General features: G+C 42.8%; 1 protein-coding gene across 26 annotated transcripts in view; it reads left to right on the forward strand.

Moving 5' to 3' along the window:
• RIMS1 (regulating synaptic membrane exocytosis 1) overlaps positions 1–4,386 on the forward strand; it is a 461,872-nt gene extending 457,486 nt beyond the window's left edge. For all 26 annotated transcript variants that reach the window (XM_054698919.1, XM_054698915.1, XM_054698921.1 and 23 more), the window contains 2 exons: positions 354–493; positions 1,785–4,386. In XM_054698919.1, coding sequence (XP_054554894.1) covers positions 354–493; positions 1,785–2,003 — 359 coding nt within the window. In that variant the 3' untranslated portion in view covers positions 2,004–4,386. The remainder of the gene's footprint in view (positions 1–353; positions 494–1,784) is intronic.
• The last annotated feature ends 16,280 nt before the right edge of the window (positions 4,387–20,666 follow it).

Raw genomic sequence — 20,666 nt, forward strand, 5'->3', positions numbered from 1 at the left:
TCTGATTTTTCCTTGAATGCTTATTTCCTTGCATGCTTATTCAAAAAGTATTATAAAGTGTATTATAATAAGAAAAATCCAGTTATAATTGTTTCTTAGTTTGTGTCAATTATTTTTTCTGTACATCTACAAGTGTAAAAAATAATGATTTATGGCTTTATGTATATTTACGGGAAATGAACATGGCGGTTAAGTATTGATACTATGGTTTTAAGAAATAGAATGTATGGAACACTGGAAATTTTCAGTGATTTCAGTAAATATTCTAGTTCTCTAAATAAAAGGCATTTTCTAATAAAGTCAGTTTAACCTAAAGGACTAACTTTTTCAATGTTAATATTACCTTTGTTCAGCTCCATATGTCAAAGTATATCTTTTGGAAAATGGGGCCTGTATAGCCAAGAAGAAGACAAGGATTGCAAGAAAAACCCTTGATCCTTTGTATCAACAGTCCCTGGTTTTTGACGAAAGTCCACAGGGTAAAGTTCTTCAGGTCAGTAAGAGCTTGACTTTTTACATTGTGGTATCTACATTATCCATATGAACACATTGAGAAAATGTAGGGAAACATGAAGGCAATAAAGTTCAGTAAAGAGAAATATAGTATATATCCAGAGTAGAAAAGAAATCAAATTATTAATTTACAAAACAAATAATGCATAGTGTTAAAATATCTGCTGGATCTAGTGAAAACCAAATTTTATTTTCTCTCTCTATTCTTTTGTTCAATTTCCTACTTTTGTTCAATTTCCCATATGTCATCTCTCCTCAGTAGATTCTAGATGATTGGCAGATAGATAGATAGACAGACAGACACATAGTCAAATGATGCTAGTAATGTTTTATTGAGCATTACTCTTCCACACATGGAATACAAAGAGGAAGAAAAGAAAGGAAAAGCATGCAGGGACCAGCAAATATGGAGTACTGGTTGAATGTCAGATGCATTGTTAGGTGCTAACATACATCACGTGATATACCATGTGCCATCAATATCATTGTAAAGATTATGTTTGAGGATCACAGAGATTGTGTGATTTGGCAAAACTTTTCAGTAATTGAAAATAGAGGATCTACCACCCTTGTCTGTATAAATCAAGAGAATGAAGTCAATCAAGAATCTTTACAGATGACTAAGGATTGGAATTAGAACCTAGGAATAAGTGTGATGGAACACTTGTCTGAAATTAACAGGAGTTGGCCCAGATTGTGGTCTTTGTTGGTGAGCTCACTGACTTATTAATCATCTGATCAAATCAGAATTGTCAGACAAATCCTCCGAAGGTGTCAGCTTACAATTATTTTTTAATCTACCCTTTCACTAACATGTTTTATATAGAATAAATTTAATGAATAATCTTTGTATGTACTCTTTCATATGCATTCTCCATTGTATATTGCATTGGCTTATTTTACCTTCCTGGCTTGTGCAAATTTTAATTTGTATATTTCTGTGCACATTGCTTATTAAACAGTTCCTAAAGAAGATGTTGACTATGTATATATAAATAAACATATATTTATTTGTTTAGCATAATTCATATAGATTATACCCCTCATTGACAGAGGAATAATTTGCTTGCATTCCATCAAATCTAAAAAGTACCATGGTATCTCTTTGGGACCCTTAATGTTAGAATCTTCTTACCTATTCCTTCTCCTTGGTGTTAGTTATATTCCTTTCCTTTCCTTCCTTAATGGGTCCACTGTTACAGAGTAGCTGCTCACAACTCTTCAAATGTGAAAGAGCAAGATCAAGTTGTATTGCATTTCTGTTTCTGCAGGTGATTGTCTGGGGCGACTATGGCAGAATGGACCATAAATGCTTTATGGGCGTGGCTCAAATCTTGTTAGAAGAACTTGATCTGTCGAGTATGGTAATCGGATGGTACAAATTGTTCCCACCGTCTTCACTGGTGGACCCCACACTCACACCCCTAACCCGCCGGGCTTCCCAATCATCTCTGGAAAGTTCAACTGGTCCTCCCTGCATTCGATCATAGTGAACTCATATCAGAGTCATTCCAATAAAACTCTACCATTCAGGATAATAATCTGAACCAGATATCTCATGATCAAAAGCATTGTTGGAGACAATCAACTTGTGTTTTGCCTGTAGTAGTTTTTCAATACTATGTCCCAATTGTTAAAACCTGGCTTCATATGACAGAACAAGGCAGTCTATCAAATCAGTTAAGAGTCGATGTGCTAGTGAGAGTCACTGATGCTTCTAACAAGTAGAAAAAGAGGAAACTTCAAATCCACACACACCCCAAATTGAACAAACTGGAAGCTCTCACTCTGTGAAAAGTTGTATTTACACATTTCTGCACGGACCACATCAGTGTTATTTCCCTGATGTTTTGAGTTTTGTTCTTTGTTTTGTTTATATGTGTGCTGTTTGTTGGGTTTTGTTTCTGAAGTTTTTTGTTGTGTTCTGGTTTTCACTGTATTTGTTATTCCCACTTGTTTTGGGCTGTGACATGACAGGCCTCATGATGCTTACAGAGACCCTTCCTTTCTTTTTCCAAAAGCACCAAAAAAGGGCTGAAGCAGTCTCTGTAGCATCTTCCCTACGTGTTCAGCTGGACAAGATGAGGCCAACAAAGGGTTCCACAGGCTTTCACGTTATAATTCTTTAAAGTCTTATGTTTGGAAACCCAGAAGACAAAAAATTAAATTCCAAAACAATCACAGAATCACTTTTTTCAATGAAGAGCATATCTGTTTGCATTCTAGAAATTTCATTTATGTTTTCCATTGTTTTGCATGGAAGACTTTTAAAGAAGTCAATCTGCAACTAATGCTGGGAACTAAAACTAACCGCATAATTGTACTTTGGAAACACTCCTTGTAATGCCTTTTCTTCCTGATACCCAAAAAAAAGTATATGCTCATGTGTATAAACCATACTTTTGACTTCCCAAAATGGTGACTAGAAATGGATTTGAGCCTAAGACACTTTCAGCTATGCCCAGGCTTCTCGGCCATGTCTCAGTGTAGAAACACCCATCTGCCCTGGAAAGAGCATGGTATGAGCTGTTCAATATTCCACTGGGAATTCCAGTTGAAATATTCTGCACTAGACTAATGTTTTTATCAAATTTTAGTTTACATTTCTTTGAGATTGATGCAAGCACAAAGCTTGATTTTTTTAATGCAAAGTATCTTACTTTTCTGGGAGGGGGGCAATAAACAAAGTCAAATTTCAATTTGCATTCTCTTCATTTGATTTTTTTCTTGGCCTTGAATTTCCCTTGTGACATCCTGTAAATGTGCTCCAAACTGCAGACTCTGCAGGTGCATCGATATGTCCTCCCTCCTTTTATGAGTCATTCAACTTTTGTGATTACGCAAATAGAGCAGCATGACTGGGAACTGTTCAAAGCTGCATGCACGTTTTGTAAAAAAAATAAAATAAAATTGAAAAAGAAAAGAAACAAAAGGTTATTTAATAATGTATGTTAGTTCCACATAGGCCAGCTTGTATGTTGCATGTACTTGTACAGTTTGCTCGTTAATTATTATACTGAAATAACCAAGAAATCTAAGCCATCCATTTTTGTTATAGACATTTTGCAGGTTTAGCTAGACTCAGTCTGTGAGTCTGGGGTGAAATGTCTATAGATGGACTTTATTTTTTACCCTCTGGAAAACGTGATGTAGTACGGACCAAATTCCTTCTAATAAATATTTTGGTGTAGATCCCTACTGTGGGGCTGTCACACGTAGACACTGTGTACACACTAGGTTTTAATCCATAGACATACTGCCTGCACCAAGTGAATTATTTATTATTATTTACACATGCCAGAATTATCTGCCCATCATTCCGCAGGGCACAGATTGACCACTGCTCGCCTTGCTGAGCAGGAAGAACTGAAGCATTGGTGCACTTCTACTAGATTCCGTTCTGTCTTAGTGGCCAACGATCAACTAATTATAATTGGGTAGTATCTTTCTATTTTGACCACTTGTCTTAACACTCCCCTGTGCTTTTAAATGAACTTCCAACTCATGTATGTAAACATGTTTAATAAAATTTACTTTTCATGTCAGTCAGTAGCCATCTGTGTTCTATGTTTTGCCAGATATCCATTGTGGGTTCTGTGGTGCAAAATGGGAGCTGGATTGTGGGGAGGGGAGGCTGGGACTTGTCTGCTGCGGGCATTTGACTTGACTTGTCACTGCACTATATATGTCTTAATCTATGGCCCAAAGGGTACTTTGCATCACATACAAGTTTTCACTTTGTCAGCCTGTCTAAGTGAGCACATGACTATACTTCTGAAAAGTGGCATTATTAAAAACAATAAATCTCAGTAAGAATCAAATGGAAGGTTGTTTTTCTGCTGCTGTTTGAGTGTGCTAATAAAGGAGACAACTCTACTGTCCAATTGCGAAATCATTTCAAGTTGTGACATATCAAAATAGTAATTCCTGCGCCTCTCATTGAAGCATCTCATTCTTCTTTCCATCTTTTCCTTCCAGACCCCTGACTGATTTGTTGAATCTTGCCTTAAAGTAGGCCAACTTAACAAACAAGCAATAAATTATATCATCTTCTCTAGAAAATAAGTTTTTAAAGTAATGTTAAGGCAGAAAGTTTAAGCTTGCTAAATGTAATTTTGTGGGTTCTTTCCTTCTTCAAAAGTATATAGCTATATTTCATAATCACCCCCACAAAATACTTGGTGAGCACAAATTTCAGTTGCATCGTAGTGGAATAGGTGTGGAGAGCTAGCCTCCACCTTGAAGACACTTAGCTTTTTATTGACCACATTGACTAACTTTTAGAGCAAAATAAACAGCTAAATCAACATCAAATTTAAGACATCACTACATCAGTTGCTTATAGCTCTTAAAGCAGTTGACTGAATTTTACCCTATTGAATCAACCAGTTATCTAAATGATCTACAAGACAAAAAATTTCTTTAGTCTGGGTCAATAGAAGGCAAAAATAACAAATCAGTCCCTTTTACAGCAGTCAGTTGTTTCATGCACATGCAGTAAAATATCACAGAAGGGGGGGGGGGAGCCTTTCAAGCCTGAAATGGGCATTAACTGAATAATTCTTTAGAATTGTTTATCTAGACATACACAACAGCAGAACCCTCTCTTCAAATCAGGTAAGCCTGACTTCAGGGCCTGCAGTGATAGAAAGGATGTAACTGGAGGAAACCCAATTTGCTAAGTGTTTGTGGTTTCTTGCTGATTCTGACAACATATGCTCTGGAAACCCCAAACTGAGATACCTGATTTGATAATATGTAGTAAGCATTATTAAGAGCTCTGTTGGGTACTAGATACTAAGTACTTGGGATGTAAAAACAAACAAAATAAAAATAACAAAAAGCAAAATGTCCAATAGCCAACTTAAAGGAACTCCCTGTCTAGTAAGAGAAATCACTATAAAAGAAACCATCAAAATGACATATATTTGGTTTGTGTACAGAGGCCTACAGGAGCACATTTAGCTCTCAAACAGCCCTGTGAATTAAGTCCTCATATGACCCCTGTAACAGGTCCAAAGTCACAGTGCTGGTTAGTGAGAGAGCTGAGTGGGAATCTGGAATCTGGAACCTGCCGCTAAGCATTCTGTATCCTCCACTGAGTGCTAACCATTGAGCTAGATCAAGAGTTTAAAACCAATTAAACCATTCTCCAGCCTTGAGCTCTGGCCACGTGGTCTCCCACTGCATGCTGCCTGAGTGATTCCACTATTAGCTTGAAGGCGAGATGGGCAGAGAATAGGTACAGGAAGCAGGTAGCCCTTCCTATCCTGTGAGCTGTCTTTCTATAGCTTTTTTCCTCTAACTTGTCTCTGTGTCTCACCATTTCTGTGACCAAACTTCATAAGCATATGCAGCTCTCAGGAAGAAAGTGAATGAAGAAGATAAAACAAAGTTGCTGAACCACAGACTTATCCTTGTTTCTAAATTAAATTTGTCTTTCGGAGAAAGAGGATGGATTATACATCCGTCACAAAAATTTGCCTGTCTGGGTTGGACTTGAATCCTCGCCCCATGCAGCTTTGCAGTCCTCCCAGAATCAGTTCTTGTGCCATCTAAATTATTTGCTTCCAAAGTAGAATCCAGAGGCCCTTCCTCAGCAGAAGAGCTCGGAAGTCATCAGTCCTTTGCACCATCCCAAACCCTCCACACCTTCTATATCCCACACCCTGTACTTCCATCCTGAGTCCCCTCAGGCACTAATGAAGAGGGCAAAACACATAAGTCTTCATGTTTCCTAAGTTTATATCAACCAAGTATGATCACTATTTTGGCCATCATAGAATCACATCTTTATTATAAGTTGATCTCACTCAAGTTACTCTAACTCAAAGCTAGGGACAAAGGCTTGGGGGTGGGGAGATGTCTTTTTTAATCACCAAAGAGATACTCTGGTGTCACTATCCAAATATATCCAATTATCCAAATTTCATAGCATTATTTTGAAGTTTAAGGTAAGTAATACATTTTATATTTCTGTGTGTATATATATATATAGGTGTATGTATAGATACGAATACATATACACCACATCTTTCAATGGGCACTTTATTTTTGAAGACGTGATGAACATAAATGATAGTTCAAGATATATGCAATAACTGTAATATAGTAAAATATCTAATTTTGACAGCAAGGTCAAAGGTACTGTTATGCTTTTGTGATTTTTATCGAGTGACAAGTAAAAGAAATGTTCAATTTAAGTCAGAGTTTAGGGGAGGAAAGGAGCAATTTTCCCTTATCGAATGTCACAAAACTTCCTGAATTTCTTCCTGAGTCTGTTATAGGGTTAGTACAATCCATTATAATGCCTTTAGGGCTACTTAGAGCACTGCTCAACAATTATCCTCTCCTATCAACCACAAGAGAAGCTCATGACTAGTGTATTTCATCTTCCTTTATATGCTTTATGCAATAGTATTACAATGAGATGCCGAGATGAAACTCTTTGTAAATCCTTTTGAAATGACTTGAGGAAAAATCAGCAGCATGAACTCATACCTCAGTGCCCAGCACATAGACTATGTATAAAAATCAAGATGGTAGAATGAATGAATGACAGGAAACCTGGGAATTATATGTTCTCCCAGATCACTTTCTCAGTCTATTAAAACTTAATCTCCTTTTGATAAAGATAAGAATTTCATCTCCTACTTCCAGTATAGTTATATTACACTGCTCAAGGGGTCCATAGCCATATTAAGTTGAGAAACAAAGTAAGTTCTACGTATTTTTGTTGCATCTAGGCAAAACTTTTCTCACATCCTATTTTCTTGTGTTCCAACAACACCATGAATAACAACAAAATAAATAAACTTTTGTTTTGATTTTCTTTTCCTTTATCTAATTGTATCATCATATCAAAGATACTATTTTGACTTCTCAAACTATATATGCCATTGTGGCGGTTTCTGCACTGGAAATGTAAGCATTTGGATCATGAAAATTGCAAGAATAACCAATTGGAAGTATTCTGTGATTGCAAGATCCAATAAGTTCCTATTAGATTTTTTCTTGTATTTCAAATTACAAATTGATTTAATTTCTATTAATCCACCACTACCATTTCTAGCAGTTGGTCTATTGGAGCGTTTTCCCCCACACATCTCCTGTTCCTCTGAAAGCACTACAGTTTGACTTCCAAGTCTTCCAGTTTTCTCTTTTGTAAATATATATAAACCCTCTGATTTTATTAAGAAAAGTGTGCATGTCTAGAGCAAAGAGGAGGGGAAAGAGCAACCTACTCCTAACAATTCATGTTCCTGCCCCATTGTGACAGCGGTAATTCAACAGTGACAGACTCTATCTCAAACTCAAAACACAGTTGTCTGTCATTGTTCCACTTCCCTTTTGTACACCATTGTTACAACTGAATTTTTCAAAAATGTGTGGTAAATCACTAAGATTGAAAAGAAATGGGTTTTAAGAGACTATTCTCTGTTTCCCTCTACTCCCTCCCTCTCCTCCAATTTAATCATCTCCCAAGTGCCTTGTCCCCCCCCACACCCACCCACAGACCCTCTTTTCTCAATGTCTTTTGTTTCTGTTCTGAAGAGAATGTAGATTTTCCTCCATTGTTCTCTACAGAAGAACCCACCTGCTGCTCACCCCTGTATTCCTCCTACTTGAGTTCAGCCCAAACCTGTCAAACTTCAATGCTGCAACACTTCACTCAAGACCTTATTAAAATGCAGAGTCAGTTTTAGAAGCCTGAGCTGAGTCTAGTGTAGAAAACCAAAGAGGTGTATAGGAAGGAGACATGGGAATTCAAGGAAGAGGAACTGGCTGAGACCCTGTGAGCCAGCCACAGAGCCATGGGTCCTGCTGTGTAACAAGTGCAGGGGTGTCCAGGTGGGGCTGGGCGGCGGGAGCGGGGGTTCTCTCTCTGCAAAGAAGGACCCTTGACACTTTGAAATATTTCAACAAATTCCCAGGCAGGACCTCTATATTCTAGAGAAAAAAGAAGTGCCCTTTAAGCTTGCCTGTAGATAATGGTAGAAAAGATACATGTTCCCAGAGCCTTTGATCTTGCTCCAAGCACAGCTCTGAGCTTGCATTTGCTTGGTGTTTTTACCAGAAGTTGGGAAAGTGGAATGTTGTTGACACGTGTCAGTCAGGAAAGTCCAAATGTCGTGTCATGAAGAGTTAGATGTAGATAGAGACTGCTATAATCCTAAGAACCACATACCGAATGTGACTCTGAGCTCTGTAAACCCTACTTTCCTAGGACACTAGGCCACAAAAATCCTAGCTATTAGGGAGTTAAACAACCTCATAAGTGTTCAAGCAGTTTGAGTTAGATGACCTCTCAATTCTAAATGTAACCGGAAACCCAGTGGCAGATTGGGTATTAGCTAAGCTTTGGAAATCCTGACTGTCATCATCCTCTCACCCCAGGGGCCTGCCTGTTGGCCATCAGTACAGCCATAGGGTGGGAGGGGATAAAGAAAAGAATTGGGAATTCAATCTAATAGATCCAGTGGTTTGTTTTCTCCTCCTAGGAGGCTGTGCAGTAGTTGTGAATTTCCACTGCTTTTGTAACAGGAAAACAGAAGTTGTATTATATGGTCCTTCTCAATATTCAGTTTCAAACCTCACCCTGCCACACCAGCTAAATACCAAAAAGTCAAAATTATAAACAAGGGTTTCAGTCTCCAGCCTGGGCCCATAATCCCTGCCCTCTGTTGGTGACAGCCGGAACCTTGTCAAACAAATGGGTGTCATGTTGCATCTCAGCCACAAGATGGCAGTAGTGCTTCATGCAGCTGGGGGACGCCCCTAAGCGCTGCCAGCCCTTCTGAGGGGCGAATGCCACCGTGGAAATCTTAGGACGATTTAGATTAGGGTTAACTAAACCTTAAGGTTACAGACAAAATGTGAGGGGGAAAAGGCCTTCTTCAAGGCATAAACATATCTGAAGGTATAAATATTTCACTATTAAAAACATGCCTAAGCTTTTCTATCTTTATCTCCATCAAGAATTAGTCAAGAGTTTTTATTTTGCTGAATGAATTCTGAGTTGTGAGTCACCTTCCTTGAGGGTACAGCAAGTTCACTTTCAGTCCACAAATGTGTCTGGTCAGAGAATATCTATCTTTTCCATTTATCTACCAGTTAATTGCCCTGCCCGTAGGACCAACACCATTATGCTCACCCACAGACCTACTAAGCTGAGGCTACATGTCTGGGGCCCTGGAACAGAGGTGAAGTGTTGGTGGTATTGAGGGAAGCTTTTCAAGTTTGGACCATCTTAACCACTGAAAGCTTGTAAGTGGGTGTGTATTAGCTTCCTGGGGTTTTCTTAAATTACAACAAAGTTGATGGTTTAAAATAGCAGAAATGAATTGTTTTTTCAGTTCTGGAAGCCAGAAATCTGAAATCACAGGTCAGAAGGGACACACTTCCTCCAAAGGCTCTAGGGGAGAATCCTTCCTTGCCAATTCCAGCTCCAGCTCCTTGGTGCCTCCTGGAGTTCTTTGGCTTATGGCACATCATTCTAGGCTCTGCCTCTAACTTCACTCAACTCCCCTCCCCGTGTCCTCATGTTTCTCCCTGTTTGTCTCTTGTAAGGACACCCATCATTGGATTTAGGGGACTGAGCTCATCTTGCAATCTTTTTTTTTTTTTTTTTGACAAAGATGCACAGGCAATTTATTAGAGGAAGATAATATTTTCAACACACAGTGTTCAAATAATTAGAGATCCATCTGCAAAAAGTAATTTTTTGACTAGTTTATTTTCTGTTCTGAATCTTTACCTTAATTAAAGAAATCTACCCTACAAAGACCCTTCTTTCCAAATATGTCCCATTCTGAGTTTCCTGGTCCACTTTTATCTAAAGGTAGGTCATTTCTATCTACTACAACATGGAGATGGGCTATTCCCTGAGGCCCCACCACCTATTCTCACCAATTATGGAATTTCAATCAATTTGGACAGACGTCAGTAAATACCAAGTAAACTTCATTTGATCCCGAATGTAGGAGTTCCTTCATGAAGATTCATGTAAAGAAAGCTCCTTCCCCAGAGATATCACTGTGAATCAGCCTATAATCTATGAAATAATTTCCTCCAAAATAGCCAAAATCCACTCAACATTTCAATATTGCACGTGTGCGGTTGTGTTTAGTAATAGACATCATGCTTTTCTAAATCATATACAAATGTTATAATAATGATAAAAGACCTATAATAATGACAAAATAATTTTTTGGATTAGACTTTCGTTGGCAAACAGACAGGAAAGGTTGGATCTAGAATCTCAGTAGCCATGTGTCATTGGGCAGAAAAATCAGGATTTATAACACCACCTACCCTGCTTGCCTAAGAGGAACATATGCAAAAGCACTTTAACATACAGAAAACTGTATGTTGTGCTTTCCTCTCTCTTCCACTTTTGTAGCATGTACAGGGCCATGCGTGCTCATGTGCATACAGACACAGAGCCCAAAGTGTGGCCTCTGGAAGCCCAGAACTCTGACCAGCCAAGCGAGTCAGCCTCACCTGGGCACCTCAGCACCAGCATAGCTGCTGGATCTGAGTGTGCTGTTAACAAGCCTCCAGGTGATTCACATGGACACTGGGGTGAGAAACCCCTCAAAGGATCCCTGTTTGGTATCTAATATAGTAAATCAGGGCTCATCTATATATGTTTTATTACTGGGAGCTCCTTAGGGACATGGCACATATGAGCAGCGCGTGTCCGGGGGAAGAAGGCACTCTCACGCCCTCTTCACTGACAGTCCTCAGCCAGCCAGATTATGAAGCAAAATCACAGCTCCTGGCGTGGACATCTGTTGGGTTCAGCTTTGATTACTGGGGAGGACTGACAGGGCTGTGCTGATTAGGGAACCAGGCAATGATCTGTGATCTTCACGCTGGCATTTTTGTTCAGCATTTCACAGGCAACTAAAAGAGTAACTGCAAGGGAGTAACAAGGACATTGCTCCGGGGAGAAAAAAAAAGATCAGGATGAAAGAGCCCATTGGCGAGTCCTTTGATTTCCTCACTCCTAAGTCCTTAGAGGAACTATGCGAATAATGATGAGGTTCATCTCAGCAAGGCAGGGCCCAGCCTGTGAAAGCATTCCTGCTTTGAGAGGCCCAGATGAAAGGTGTTCTTTGAATATAAAATGATGGCAGCTGGGCTGGCATTTTTGCAGGAGAGTCTCTCCCTGTGTTAGAGCGGAGAGCACACATCCACTCCTGCAAGGTTTCATCTGACCACTGTGGCTGGGCACTGGTTGCCACGGAAACTGCTACCAGAGAGACACTGGGGCGGCCTCCTTTTCATGCTTGATTGGTGAAGCCGGGATCAGATTTCACAGGAAAGGTTTGTATTATGAGTGACCAGGGCAAAAGCAAATGAAGGGTAATGAGAGGAATCACGCCCATCTTCTCCAGCAGAGAGCATTCAGATGAAAACTTTTAACAATGAGACAAGTTGCCTTCTCAGAAACAGAAAACAGAATGTAGAAACCTTAAACCTAGAGTCAGGTGCTCTGTGGGGAGCCAGCATCTTAGCCACTGCACAAGCCTCACCATTCCTTCCTCTTGCCGTGAAGCTGGAGTGCAATGCCTTGTCTGGTCATGAGGCCCATTAAAGTCCACAGAGAAACGCTGCTTTGCCATCTTCTCGTGCAGGGATGTAGGGCCTCAGTACAAGCCGGTTTCTCAATGGCAGCCGGCAAGGAAACAGGTCATGAGCTCACGGTGGGGAGGATAAACCATTCTTTACTATGAGGCAGCAGGAGAGACACAGGCAGCAACAATGGCAGCTTCCAGCAGCAGCAGCCCCCTCGGGCATCGGCTGCAGCAGTGGCCCCAAGAGTGTCCCAAGGGAGCCCCCCAAACCAGGAGCTCTATTAGCTTTTATATGATTTATAGACAAAGCCAGCACACAGCCAAATTTCAGCATTTTTTTAAAAAGGTTTATTTTATTTATGCATACAAGAGCTGGGGTGTAGGCCAGAGGTGTGGGGAAGGGTGAGATGATTCACCAGAGAGAGAGAGTGGGGAGCAGAACAGGCAGATTGACTGAAATACACTGCTGAGGGGAGCAGCGGGTGAAGCAGGAGAGGTCTGCTGTGCCATGTGGGTAGCTCCCTGGCCAGAGATTGAACTCGTGCTGCAATGACTGCTCATAGCTTCATAGTGCTGAGACTTAACCCCATGCGCCACCAGGGAGGCCCAAGTGTAAGCCTACTTTAAAGAATTATGTGTCCATGCATGCAAACTATACATCAAGGTTGCTTATTATTTACTGCTCTCCACACATGCAGTCTACATCTCAAGGCTGCAGGTAATCTACGAGGCCACCTATACTGGAAGGTCATGGCAAAAAACACTGAGAAATTGTGAGTAAACAGGCCCTACGAGGGGATACAGCATTTGAATATACCCCTTATTTGTCATGCTCGCCACATATCTGTGAACCCCTACTAACTGCTCCCAGATAGAATTAGCTGCTCCTCCATGCTCCTGAGCAGTGTTCAGGTTATTTATTTTCACATTCTACTCTAATTATTTTGGGGGTGTTTACTCCTTTTGCAACAGGGTGGTCCCCAGGAAAGGGGGAGGTTCCCTGCCCCATCCAAGGGAGGGTGGAGCTGAGCAGGAAGAGGAGAAGCTGCAGAAGAGACTGAGGAAGGAAGCAGGATGGAGCCAGGAGACCTGGAGGAGGCGCATGGAGCCTAGAGACATGTGAAGAAACTACGCTTGTCTTTTGGTCATGGACTGGGTGACACAGATGTGGGTGAGACCCGTGGGGAGGTGACAATGGCAGCTTTTATCTTGATGTTAATTTTGCTCTTTTCCTTCTGGGCTTGTCTGATTGTTTCTGACCCTTTGCTGTGGGTCCCCACTGGAAGATGCTTTAGACTCATGGCAGGCTTTGGGGCCTTGCTCTGGGCCAATCCCATTTGGATGGACTTTTACCCACGAGGGGATGGGTAACTTTGGTTGCTTCACTTAGAAACTAGACTCTTTGCCTTACCTGTATTGTTTCCTAGTTTTATTAAAGTTCCTTCCCATTAAAGTCTCCTATGTTTTGTGTTGATGCGGCGGATGGCAGAACCCATTTAGAATAGGCAGGTTTGTGGGGTTTGGGCTGCCCCTCTCCCTGTCCTATAACACTTTCACCCATCAAGTAATTTACTTAAAGTCAAAAGGATATTTCTAAGTTCTTAGTACAGGGTCAACATAATTGACCCCCAATAATTATTTGTAGGAATTACCCACACTGAGTGGTGACTGAGAAAAAGTGGAGTAGTCACATCCAAACCATAATGAGGTTCAGAAAACATTAGTGAAACAGAGATATCAGATTGAAGCTTACTAATTGTCAGCACTTTATATAGTTGATGCGTTTAATTTTCATGTTCCAGATGGAACTGGGAGGGATTATGCTAAGCGAAATAAGTTAGAAGGAAAAAGATAAATACTGGATGGCGTCACTTATATGTGAACTAGAGACCCCAAACAGAGGGTGGAAGACAAACCTTGAAAGCCGACCATAGATCTGAGAGAGCCAAAAAAAAAAAAAGGAAGAAGAAGGGGGGAAAGGATGAAAACAGAAGGGAGAAGAGTACAGTGGATTATGACTAAGGCGACCAGAAGGGGAATGTGTGGGTTATAAGCGAAGAGAAGGGGGTCAAGTGGGGGATTACGGGGGCTTCGTTGGCAGGTGTGGTGAAATAACACACGTGTGCAGAGGTGTAAACTTAAGTTCCTAAGACATGTACTGTGCATATACCCTGTCAAGTCAGGAACGGGCACAGTGCAGGTTTTCTGATCCCATGCAGACCGGGTAAAGGAGGAGTCAGAGTCCTCAGTAGTTTTGCAGGTTTTTTATTGGGGTTCAGCAGGTACGTGGCAGGCAGGGGTGCTGGCTGGGGGGCTGGGAGGCTGGCAGGCCTCCCAGCCCCCAACAAGTCTTCACTCTATCTGGGCTCTCTGGCGTTCATTCTGCTGCTTCTCGGCTTCTCTTTCGGCTTCGGCTTCGGCTTCGGCTTCGGCTTCGGCTTCGGCTTCGGCTTCGGCTTCGGCTTCGGCTTCGGCTTCGGCTTCGGCTTCGGCTTCGGCTTCGGCTTCGGCTTCTACTGCTGCTGCTTCTGCTGGCGTCCCCGTGACGCCGCCCTTAAAAGCACAGTCTTAGCTCAGCTGAATCCCATCTACCTATGCCCACACCCTATTCCAGGTGCCCGCCATCAGGCAGGCATTCAGGACAAGGATCCATCATCTATCCTGATGGTGGAAGGGCAGAAAAGCCTCATATTTTCTTTACCCTACATACCCTATTGTCTATCAACACCACTGAAACGGGGACACCCACATCACCCCCCGCCCCGCTTGTAGTCAGTGCAAGCAGCCGTGGACGGTGGGCATTTCACTGCCCGCTGGAGCTCAGGCTGCAGGCAGCGGCTGGCAGCGATGGAAGGCATCAGTGGTGCCCCTTCCATGCTGCCCAGGGCGTGTCGGCCCTAGTTCAGGGCTGCAGGGAGGCGCATGGGGCGCCATGGGGCCAGCTTAGTGCCGTGACTCCCTCCAGCTGCAGGCAGTAGAGAGACCGTGGATTTGGTGCCTGCAGGGCGGAATGGTCGATCGGGTGTGAGCTATGAGCTCATTCGTAAATGGTTCAATCGGCCATAGGACTTAAATGTACCAATCAGACTCGAGGTGGGACCCTGAAGAGGATACAAGGCAGGGCAGGAACTGGCTTAGATTCTTAGACCCTCTGACTCGAAAGGACGCTGTTCCTGGCCTCCTAGGAGAGACTCTGACTTTCTGTTTCTGGTCTCTGAAGAAAGAAGAAAGGAAAGAAGCTTCTAGCAGCTAGCAGCTGACCTCCAAAAAAAGAAGAGAAGCCAAAAAGCTTCACAGAGAAGCCAAAGAGCTTCGCAGAGGTTCGGGCAGCCACACCTGCCCCCAGCCTACCTCTGACACCGCCTGAAAGGAGCGCCAAAGGCTCCGGGCCCACAACTCACAAAGAGCTGTAATGCTGGTGTTTCTGGACGCCACCTCCTGGTGACTGGCACTACTGGCTGCTGCTGCCCCACACCGATGACCAGATGGACACTGCCTCGCGTGTTGCTACTTCCATGCTGTCTGGTCCAATAGCTGGTCTGGCGCTCTCCATCCCGACCTTCAGACTATCACTGCAGGCTGTGGCATAGCATCCTCTCGGCAGCCCTCCTGTGGGCACCTCCAGGGGCGATGAATTGCTCCTATGCCAGCTGCCATGTGCTCCAGGCCCTCATTGATGGGACTGCACCATCTTGGGCGAGCGGCATTTTGTTTAGGACTTCTGGACACTGTGGACACTATCTGGGGTGAGATAACTGTCCACTTGTGGGCTTGAGAGCTCTTTGTTGCCCCCATTTGTTAAATAAACCCCATTATTGTTGTTCCCTGAACTGAGTGTTCTTGCAATTGTGCATGCGGGTGAGAACCCACAGACAGTGACCTGGCCTCCACCTGGGCACTGTCCTTAGTCACGCTATAGCCCTGTTATAGCACGGATTCATTGCCTCAATAAACACAACTTTAAAAGATAATTTTCATGTCCCCACCATCCCGTTAGATGGGGTTCAGGGTGGGGGTGTAGTGCAAGGATGAGCACAGAGCAGGATCTCTCTGATCGGGTAGACGGGTGAAGGAGGAGTCCTGGAGCCGTCAGTGCCTTTTTCAGGTTTTTATTGAGTTTACCAGGTACCGGCAGGCAAGGGGGCCAGGAGGCTGGCGGGCCTCCCAGCCCCTGGTGAAACTTCACTCTTTCTGGGCTCTCTGGCGTTCTCTTGTGGCCTCAGCTTCTCCGCTGGTTCTCTTCCCGTCTCTCGCTTGTTCTTTCTCTCTTCTGGTCATTCCATTCCTGCTTGTTCACCTTCTGGTGGTTCCGTTCTTCCTCTGACACCACCCTTAAAAGCCCAGTCTCGCAGCCCAGGTGTACTCACCAACGTATGCCCTCACCCTACTCCAGGTGCCGGCCATCAGGCATGCATTCAGGACCACAGGGATCCATCATCTATCCTATCAATAATTTACCCAAAAGGGGTGCAGGGCGGGAGGATTCTCCACACTTAGAGAAAAGGAAAAGGAAGCGCAGGAAGGTTAAGTAACTTCGACATGTGTCACAACTAGTCAATTGCTGTGTCAATGTTTGCACCCAGGTCTATGGTGTGAAGCAATGTCTCAGCCATCACGTAAGACAGCTCAGTGTCTTTTAATGGATCACGTAGAGCTTCTCATATGGTGGTGAGCAGAGTGAAGGATCTGGAAACCATCGTGGTGGTGAAACCATCCTTGGTGCGAGGGCAGAAGGTAAGATGTGAGACTGGGGGTATTCAGCTGGGGCCTGGTGATGCTTGCACAGTGACACCCACACAGTAACAGACAAGGCACGCTGGGCGCAAATCCCAACTGCAACCATCACTAGCTTTTGTGGCCTTTTGAAAGTAATTTACTCTGTGCTTTAGACCCTTCAGCTCCAGACTGAACCAAACAATATTACTTTCTTCAAAGAGTTATTGTGAAAATTAGACAGTATGTGCAAATGTGCTGAGTACATCTCCCAACACATAAGTGCACAACAAATCACCAACCTTATTATAAATACCACAAGTATCAATTTTTGTTATAAATTTTTTTAAAAAGACTCGAGCGGGCCGCCCTGGCGGCACAGCAGTTGAGCGCTGGGTTGCGAAGCTGCCCGCAGCCTCTGCAGCGCCGGTTCGATCCCGGGCTCCTCCCCAGCCACCGGAGGAGGGTCCCACATGGCTCACAGACCTCTCCTGCCGCCTGCTGCTCTCCTCAGCAGTGTACTTCGGTCCTTCTGCCTGCTCTGCTCCCCGCTCTGACTCTGGTGAATTCTCTCACCCTCCCGCGCTTCTGACTGTACCCAGTGCTTGTATAAATAAATAAATAAATAAATCTTTAAAAAATAAATAAATAAAAATAAATAAAAAAGACTCGAGCTACTCATTTGCACATCACTTGAGTAGTATCATAAAATCACCTCTCTTTAAAAGCTCAGAGATGTAGAAAAGGTGCTAACCAAGAAAAGGGGAAGGATTCTGTCTGTTCAGTTTGGCATTCGCCTCACAACCTGCCAACAAATCATTGTGGGATTTGCATAAATCATTTGACGTCTTTTCCACATCTGTGAAAGGAGGTAGTAAAAGTGAAGAATACTTTTTGGAGGTGCTTTGAAAACTAAGAAATACATACAGAGGCTCTCCCATCTTCCACCCACATTCACAACACCATGTCTGTCTTTCCTTTTGAGTCTCCTCACCTACCACTGCCCTCGCCAGCTTGCCAGGGGTCAAGACAAGAGAGAAACATGTATTCTGTCCATGCAACTCACCTAGTAAAGATTTTATAAAGGTCAGAGTCTCACTTCATACTTCTTGGTAGCTTTCAATTTCTATTAATTCACTGTCTCACACTCATTTTTGCCCCTGTGTGGAGAAGACTCCGTGGCCTGGAGAAACCAGCCATTGAGTTACTTGATAGCCCAGATGTATACCTTGCTAGTTTCTCCAAAACCACAGACTGTCAATCAGCAGCCAAGCCAGGACCTATGCCCCCTGATCCCCTGGTTGCCTGTCAGTAGTATTTACTGCCAACGCTTACCTCCTCTTCAGGTGATCTGTCTTGGTCCTTCATGTTTAACAAGTAAGTTTATGTGGCTGGTAGTTCTTCTGGCTGTCATTGTGCCTCAGGTGCCACTGCAATGTTCATTTTAATTGGACTTATTGCAAACATCTCAGGAAAGTGTCTTACTTTCTCCAGTCTGATGGGGGCCTCCTGAGAGCTCCTTGGTTGCTGCCACTCAGATGCTTACTGGTTTTCATCCTGAATTGCTTATGTTGATCTGGTTTGCTTTTCTCTAAGTATCCCTTAGTCAATAGAACGCTTGTAAATAGACGTGTTCCCAAATATTCATGCATTTCATTCCATTAACACAACCTTTGTTTTGCAGTTTATCTGACTGTTAAGACTACAGCCCTGCTAGAGATGCCTCTGCTTCTCCATAAACAATTTCAGAAAGTTGCAGTTTTAGGCAGTGCTGTTTGAACGTGCTTAGCACACCAGGCTGTCTAGCTTTGAACCAAACAGGCTCATCTTGGCTTAGTAAAAGAAGCCTTAAACAGACACAGAAATGCAGTTCAAGCTTTATATTTAGCCTTGCATATGCTTAGGTCGAAATCAGCCTTCCAAAACAGCAGCGCCAGAAATCCAGGTTGACTCCCTAAATGTGATCACATGCTAAATTGCTAACACTAGCAGCACCACTCATTTGATAAAGGAAGTGCCCAGACCTGGAGAGATGCAGTGACCTTCTTGTGCTCCTAGTTGGTAGCAGACCAAGGACAGACGGGACTGAGTCTAGGACCACCACATTAGTATCTCTTAGTCTCTTGTATTTATTTGTGCATGAGAGTTAGTATATTATTCAATTGCTCACAGACCTCATTTTGTTGGTACACATGTGTGTTGATTTCCATATAGCAATCTATTAAGTGAAGATGGAAGCACCCCAAACTGATTTTCTATCCTCCACCTCTGGTGTTCACACGTCAACTGGAAAGCTCTCAATGTGGATGCACCCTGGAGATCTAGAAATGCCAGAAGTAACATATTTTCATCACAAAGGTGACTTTGCTCTCTTGTTTCTCTTCAACACAGACTCTGGGATTTAGAGTGATCTGAGCGGGCTCAGGAGGAATTATTCAGTGACAGACACAAAGGAAACAAGACAAAAAGACAACACAGCAGAGAGATTTGTTTTGGGAAGATTCTATTGCTTGTCCCTGGCTTTTGCTGACATTCAGTGGGATTAAAACAGAATGAAGAATGACTCACCCAGAAGCCCGCTCACTTCAGAGGGTGCAGGTCCTGTGGGCCCTATGCTGCTGGGGTGAGCAGGGGCTTGGGTAGAAGCGTAGGAAGGGTTGAGTGTGTGTGTGCGTGTGTGTGTGTGTGTGTGTGGCAGTCAGGCCAGCAGAAATACACCTACACTGAGGGAGTTCAGAAGGACTGTATTCCTGTCCAGCCTTATAGGAAACCGGGACAAAGCAGGTACCTCATCCAACCCTCACCTCAGACAATGAGGGTTAAGCCACATCAGTGACTTTTAAATTTCTTTTATTATTTTTACTATTATTATTGCTATTTGCAGCAGCATCTGGTTCATGTGTTCATCAAAGGAAAGCAAAAACCTGTTCTGTAAAGGAGGTTTTGGGACTGGAGTGGCTTTGGCTTTGCTGAGTGGGTAAAACTCCTCTGCTGCAGGCCTTGTCCTGCTAGGCCCCCAGAGTAGGTCCTGGGCACTCTGTGAACAGTCCGGAAGCAAAGAGCTGGTTTCTAAGGGTCTCTCATTTCTTAGTATTTTTATTCCATGTGAATCCAAGCTCTATGCCCAGGACCTTCTAATAAAGGGTGAGGGAATCCAGGAGGCTCATCTGATACTTTAATCCCTAGAGTCAAGTGAATGTGGTCCTCTGGATGGCACTGAGAAGAAACCCACCCTACCCCCAACCTCCTAACTGAGTGGTTTCTTTTAAGACTCATGGCAGACAGTTAGAACTTAAGGAGAATTTTTTAATGTGTATAAAATGCCTTGAAATTTCTAAGCACATGCTTGATAAAAGAGTATTCTAGTGAATAAAACATAGAAGCTATTTGTCAATTGACACAAGGTCCCTTTTAAAATAAGAATGATGTCAAATTGGCAAATTTCTCAGTTTCAGCTCATGTCATTTCAAGTACATGAGATTCAATGATAGAGGAATGGATTGGGAAGATGTGACATACACACAATGAGATACTTACTCAGCTATAAAAAAAAGATGAGCTTGTGCCATATGTAAGAAGTGGGCAGCTTAAATTGGATGAGAGGTTGAAATCCTGACTGTAGACAGGGCTGGGCTTTTTAAAAACTGGTTTGATAATTTCTAACATAAAAAATAGAAAAGTAGTATAATAAACATCCAGGTAGTCTTCAGACAGTGCAAACAGCTGTCATACCTACCCCCTTCTACACAGCAAGCTGTAGCAAAAGTACACTTGACTTTTAAAATTTAAATGTAACCACTCCATTTTGATGTTTGGCCACAGCGTTTAGGTCCCACTGAGAAGTCAAAAGAAAGCCTG

This window comes from Talpa occidentalis, unplaced genomic scaffold, assembly GCF_014898055.3.
Source record: "Talpa occidentalis isolate TD23 unplaced genomic scaffold, MPIMG_talOcc4v2.1 talOcc4.2, whole genome shotgun sequence".
In the NCBI taxonomy this organism is placed as follows: Eukaryota; Metazoa; Chordata; class Mammalia; order Eulipotyphla; family Talpidae; genus Talpa; species Talpa occidentalis.